General features: G+C 35.8%; 1 protein-coding gene across 1 annotated transcript in view; it reads right to left on the minus strand.

The window, feature by feature from the left end:
• Nucleotides 1–346: 346 nt before the first annotated feature.
• The window catches only part of LOC107726694 (fibronectin type-III domain-containing protein 3a-like), a 16,290-nt gene continuing 10,609 nt past the window's right edge, over nt 347–6,027 (minus strand). The window contains exons 6-11 of the mRNA XM_016536386.1: nt 4,553–4,691; nt 4,393–4,446; nt 2,683–2,807; nt 1,726–1,900; nt 1,211–1,343; nt 347–435 (exon numbers count right to left, since the gene is read on the minus strand). Coding sequence (XP_016391872.1) covers nt 347–435; nt 1,211–1,343; nt 1,726–1,900; nt 2,683–2,807; nt 4,393–4,446; nt 4,553–4,691 — 715 coding nt within the window. The remainder of the gene's footprint in view (nt 436–1,210; nt 1,344–1,725; nt 1,901–2,682; nt 2,808–4,392; nt 4,447–4,552; nt 4,692–6,027) is intronic.

Here is a 6,027-nt window from a genome sequence, read left to right on the forward strand (position 1 = left end):
GACTCACCCAAACACTGGGTGCAGAGGGAGTGCAAATCTCTAGAGCCTTTCAAAACCCTTTATATTCACCACCAAATTTATCTCACTCAGAAACAGTTTTCCCCCTGATAAAAGCACAGGATGAGGAAGCGTTTCACGGTTCAGAAATAAACAGTGCTGTTGTGATGTCATCTGTCATAGTAATTGGCAGTAATTGGGGATGTGAGCTCTCGGAAGGTAATCAGCTCCTCTCATCAGGATACATGCAGCCATTCTGATCGCATTAATACACTTTTGTTTTTGAAACGTGATTATGACCAACCAACACCAGAGAACGGTGACCGATCGCATCACTACACCACCTGCTTCATCTCACAGCCGCTGGCAACAGCTGAGTCTCAATCATGAACGGGATGGGGTGAGGAGAGTCAAGAGTTGAGGAGAGGAAACAAAAAACTGAGCAAAAAAGAATGGACTAACAAAAAACAAAGGATTAACAAACAAATGAAAGACAACAAGAACAAATAAAAGAACAAACTAACAAAATGAATAAACAAATTAAAGAAAAAGCACAAACAAAGAAAAACAAAAGAAACTGATAATGGAAGAAAGAGAACAAAAAACTGAGAATAAGAGAACAAATAGACTAAATAAAAAGAATGACAAAGAATAAACAAACAGAAAAGCAAAAACTAAAAGACTAAAACTAAAAGACTAAAACGATAGAAAAAGAAAGAACTGAAGAAAAATTAAAGACAGAAAGAAAGCGTATTTAAAAAAAGATAAAAAAAAGTATAAAGGGAGAACTAACAAATAAAATAAGTAACAAAAGAAAGACAAAACAAACAAGAAACATACAAAAAATAAACAACAAGAGCAACAAAAGAAAAACAAAATGAACTGATAAAAGGAAGAAAAAGAAAAAGAAAAAGAATAAACAAAAGAAACTGATAAAGAAAAAAAACATTAGACCGCAATAATAAATTGACAGAATGAACAAACGGAAAAGCAAAAAATAAAAGAAATAGACTGAAATAAAAGAAAAAGATTTAAAAGAAAAGGAAGAAAATAAATGAAAGAAAAAATGACAAAGAATGTTCAAACAAAAAAAGAAACAAGCTAAAGAAACAAAAAATAAACAAACAAATAAATAAAAACAAACAAACAAACTAACCTAACTAACAAAAATAAAATAAAAAAAAACCACACAAACAAGGAGTCACAAACATACAACATAAGAACAAAAAGGCAATCAGTGTGTGTTTGTGTGTTCTCACCCTGAACCTGTATGTGGTGCTCCTGTGGAGGTTTCTGACAGTGTGTGACAGCTCGTCACCATCATAACTGGCCTGGAACCCATAACCCTGTGAAACACATGACATATTCATGCAAAAACACATTAAAAACCTAGCCTACTTATGGAAAACAAACGTTTTGGCCCATTTTACACCACGATTTAACATTTACCTTCACAAGTATGAGACAGATCACGGTTTACTACCCACTTAATGTTTGCATAAATTATTTTTTACATAGCATGTAGCATTCTCAAGCTCAGTCCAGGATGCATCAGGACAAATTAATGCTTATTCTGCAAAACTGATGTGGCTAACATATATCTCTGACTACCTCTAAAATCAGAGATAGATGTTCATTCCAGGTATGAGCAGGGCTTATGTGTAATTTATTTGACAGTTTTTTGCTGCTGATTGGAGTGTGTGTTGCATTTCTGCATCTCTCACTCACTGAGCCCTCCTCTTCCATCTCCAGCACGTAGCTGATTTCGTCCTCTTTGGGCGAGCCGGCAGGCCTGTGCCATCGCACACAGAGCCATGTGACCCCGGACTGAATCAGCTCAGGGCTTAAGGGAGGAGCAGGCACACTGCATGATGTCATGATGTGGACGACATCACTGAACTCACTATGGAAAAAGTAAACACAAGTAAATGATCGTAAGGACAAAATATATACTGTGTATATACAGTATACTGTGTTTTACGGAACACAAGTCACTTTTTTATCATCTGAAACATGCTGCAAATTATATTCCAAAGTATATATAATGTAAAACATGGGTAAAACGCACATAAATATGCACACACACAACATGTCAGTTCTAGTATTGCTAACTTGACAAACCACTGTGGTGTTATTTCAAATGTGCGCATGTGAAGAATGCTGTTTAACGTGGATATTGGGGCATGAGTAAAGTACAAGACTTGTTTACATACTACATAATAGTTTAGGAACCAAACATTAGGCTACATCGGGAAGATGAAAGCACTTGGAATCATGCCGAATCAGAGAGGCACGTGAGCCCAATGCCAGTTTCAGTTTCACGTTTGTTTATAGGTTTGGCCTAAATGTTATTTACAATGAATACCACTATAATGTTTATATTGTTTGTAATGTTTGCAAGCATTTTATTCACCAATATTTCACATTATTTCTGAATGTAATCATAACATGCGTCGTGCGACTTATACACCGATGGAACTTATCTGTGTTTTTTTTCCTCTCAACAATGCAATTTTTACCCGGTACGACGGTACACGAAAATATGTTTCATTTCAATTCATGGTCAGGAATTTTTTCAATATATCTGCCATTAGCAGGAATTGAAAAAAAGGGAAGTTTGAACAATTTTACAGTCTTTTTCTTTCGGTGCTGGATTTTGGAACATTTTGATACATTGATACATACCTCACCCCCATGTCATTTTTGGCTGCCAGCCGAAAATAATATCTGGAAGCTGTGGAGAGTTTGGTGAGTCTGTACTGCTTCTGAGGGCCGTAGTAGCACTGTTCAAACGCACCCGTCCCCTTCCCCTGTTCACAGATCACAGCTAGGATTAGCACATTATATTACACGAATGCGTAAACCTCACCTCACAGACCCCAGATCAGCTGAGGAGCTGTGTTTTGCATAAAGAATATTTTTTAAAACATTATGATTTTTTTGTGATAGCACATTTTCCTCCAGTCCTCATTATAGTAATGTGTCTAGATGATTTACTTTCATTTTTTGTAACTAACAATTAGGGATGCACCGATACCACTTTTTTCAGAACGAGTCCGATACCGATACTTTCATTTTTGGTACTCGCTGATACCGATACGATACCTGTATTTTCACAGTATTTGTCCTTTTTTACAAACATTGGGTACAGAGACAAAATAATAATAATAAGAAGAAGAATCATGTTAGTTGGCTTCACTTAGCAAACAAATATTTCCACACTTAATTATACCTGTTAAAATGTATTGTATAAGCTTTTGTTACTTTCACTGTTCATTTTAATGGCACATTATAGCTGCTCCATTGCAGCAGCTCAATACTGTAATCATAAAACATTTCCCTAAAATAATGCAGGGAACCACTTGTTATACGTTATACGAGTAGGTGCGTACTATTTTGGTGATGTAATTTGCGTCACGCACACTGTACGCGGACCCTCGCGTACGAATAAAAACCATAATTCTAAAGCAACGCAGCATGCAGCGCGCGCACGTTTGCATTGGTGCAGAATGAGAGAGACACTTATAGCCTAGCGCATTTCACACAGTCTGCTAGTTTCACTTTTGAAGCGGCACAGAAGTGCGCGCTCTCTGAATCTCTCTCGCTTTCTCTCCCTCTCGCGCTCTCCTTACCGTCAAATAACTTTAGTAACTTGTGTACTGTTTTGCTTGCTTGCTTTTGACATATCTGACCGAACTACAAACTTTCCAGTGATGTCTGTGAGATATTCACTCGACAAGCTCGCGCATCTGTGCAGCCGCGCGCTCAATCCACTCAGCGCGCTCTACTTATCAGCTTGCGCACATCCGCTATTCAGGCGTGAATATTGAATGTTTAACATTAATTACTTACATGTACTTCATAGACATCCTTAATCTCTAATAACTCCATTCTACTCTCTGTTGTTCTGTTGTCAGTGTTTCTTTTTCTGGACACAGCTCTGTTCACACGGTGTGTGGTATCGGCTTTTGGTATCGGGGCATTTTCACGAGTACGAGTACAGGAGCGCAGTATCGGCCCTACTAACAATATTGCCATCACTGTAATACAGTAATAAAAATAATCCTGTCTGTGCACAATGTTTTTGCTTTTATCAAAATAAGCATTTCAATTTAGTACTAAGGTATAAATTGTATAATGCATATTTTCGCACATTACAGTAATGAGAACAGGTTTAAAACCGTACTTAATTTTCATAAACAATGCAAAAAAAAATCGAAGTTTCTAAAAATAGGCTTAAAGGGGTCATATGATGTGATTTCAATTTTTCCTTTCTCTTTGGAGTGTTACAAGCTCTTGGTGCATAAAGAAGATCTGTAAAGTTGCAAAGACTAAAGTCTCAAATCCAAAGAGATGAAATATGAACGCAAACAGCAATAACAGAAAATAATGCACCTCATCCCACTGAAGAATATAGTTTTGGATTTTGGAACCATTGTCACATGGAGCCTAGAAAAAAAAATTGTTGTTATGCACTTAATATGTCAAGTTAAATATGTACTATAACATTTATGTGGGATTGTTGATGTGCCAGCGTGTTAATGTGTGCACACACCTTCCATTGCAGGACAAGGCTGCTCTTGGTGCCGCTGGCTTTGCGTGGCGGGCTGGGCCCGTCTGGCTCACAGCTCAGAGTGGTGAAGCTCACAGGCTCTGAAGGAACGCCTTGTAAACAGTTACACATGGCCTGGACCCTAAACACACACAACACATACACTCATATTAGCATACAGAAACAGTACAATTACCAACGGTAAATGAAGGAATAGTTTTAGAACTTAAATATTTTTATTTATAAAAACTGAATATTCTTGTAATTAATATAACCACATTTATTATTATTAAAGCAACTGCAACCAGCCAATGTGACAGTAACTTATTAATATTACTACATATTATTTGTAAATAATTTTATTAATAAAGAATGAATATTCTTGTAATACAATTAATATAACTATATTATTACTAATTATACATAGGGAGGCACCAGTGAGGACATTTTCCTACCGATTAATAAACTTGTGACAACTTACGATACAACAACGATATAACCAATTACACTGCACATTTTACAAGATATTTGTCAATGATGCTCAGGATCTGCAGCGCTTACTTTGATCTTTAACGTTTATCTTAAAAATCTTTACCTCTTTCCCTTTCTTTGAACAAAATAAATGCTTGAAAATGATGGATTCCTTATTGTTCTTATTGAAAAAAACTAACAAAAAAACAGTAAAACAGTACAATGACAAACTCACTTATATTAAACATATAACTTTTATTAACAAAATTAAGATGGGTGATGTACAGAGCCCTGCACATGAGATGTGGACAAAAATATATTTATTGTGGCCACGAATTCTGAATTTGTTCCTACGACTTAATTTGTTCCCTCATTTTATTGAAATTGTGGTCATGTTTTTCTAATTCCTTCCATAATTTTTATTTAATTAAAATGAAGAAACAAATTACTACAAACTACAATATCAAATTTGGGAACGAAGATTTTTTTTTTTCTCCCACATGCCATATGAGGGGCTCAGTATACTGTGTTAACACAAATAAATGAAAGATCTGGATTTCCCCCTTACTTAAAAATGAATGCTTAATTTTTTGTTCATGATTATTCTTAATGAAAATCACAACAACAATAATAAAACAAAGACAAACTCACTTGTATTAAAGGCACAATATGTAAGATTTTCGTAATAAAACATCCGAAAACCACCTGCACATTGTTATACATTTCATGCAGTTGTGCACTTACGTCATTCCAAAAGTTCCCAAGGATTTGTAAATCCAGAGAAATTCCAATTTTAAATAATGGCTTGTCCCGGTTCATTGTCACCTATCAATGACGTAATATCCGCGCGGTTTATCATTTATTAATATCGGTTTCTGCTTGTAGAAACTATGGCAACACACGTAGACAAAAATGCTGCTGCAGTTAAACTAAATCCATTACGGCAGTCGCGAATAAAATGAAAATGAAATGAAAAGTGTTGACTGCAGCATTAAATTTAGATCTGC

The sequence above is a fragment of the Sinocyclocheilus rhinocerous genome, unplaced genomic scaffold, assembly GCF_001515625.1.
Source record: "Sinocyclocheilus rhinocerous isolate Xijiao unplaced genomic scaffold, SAMN03320098_v1.1 scaffold974, whole genome shotgun sequence".
Taxonomy (NCBI): domain Eukaryota; kingdom Metazoa; phylum Chordata; class Actinopteri; order Cypriniformes; family Cyprinidae; genus Sinocyclocheilus; species Sinocyclocheilus rhinocerous.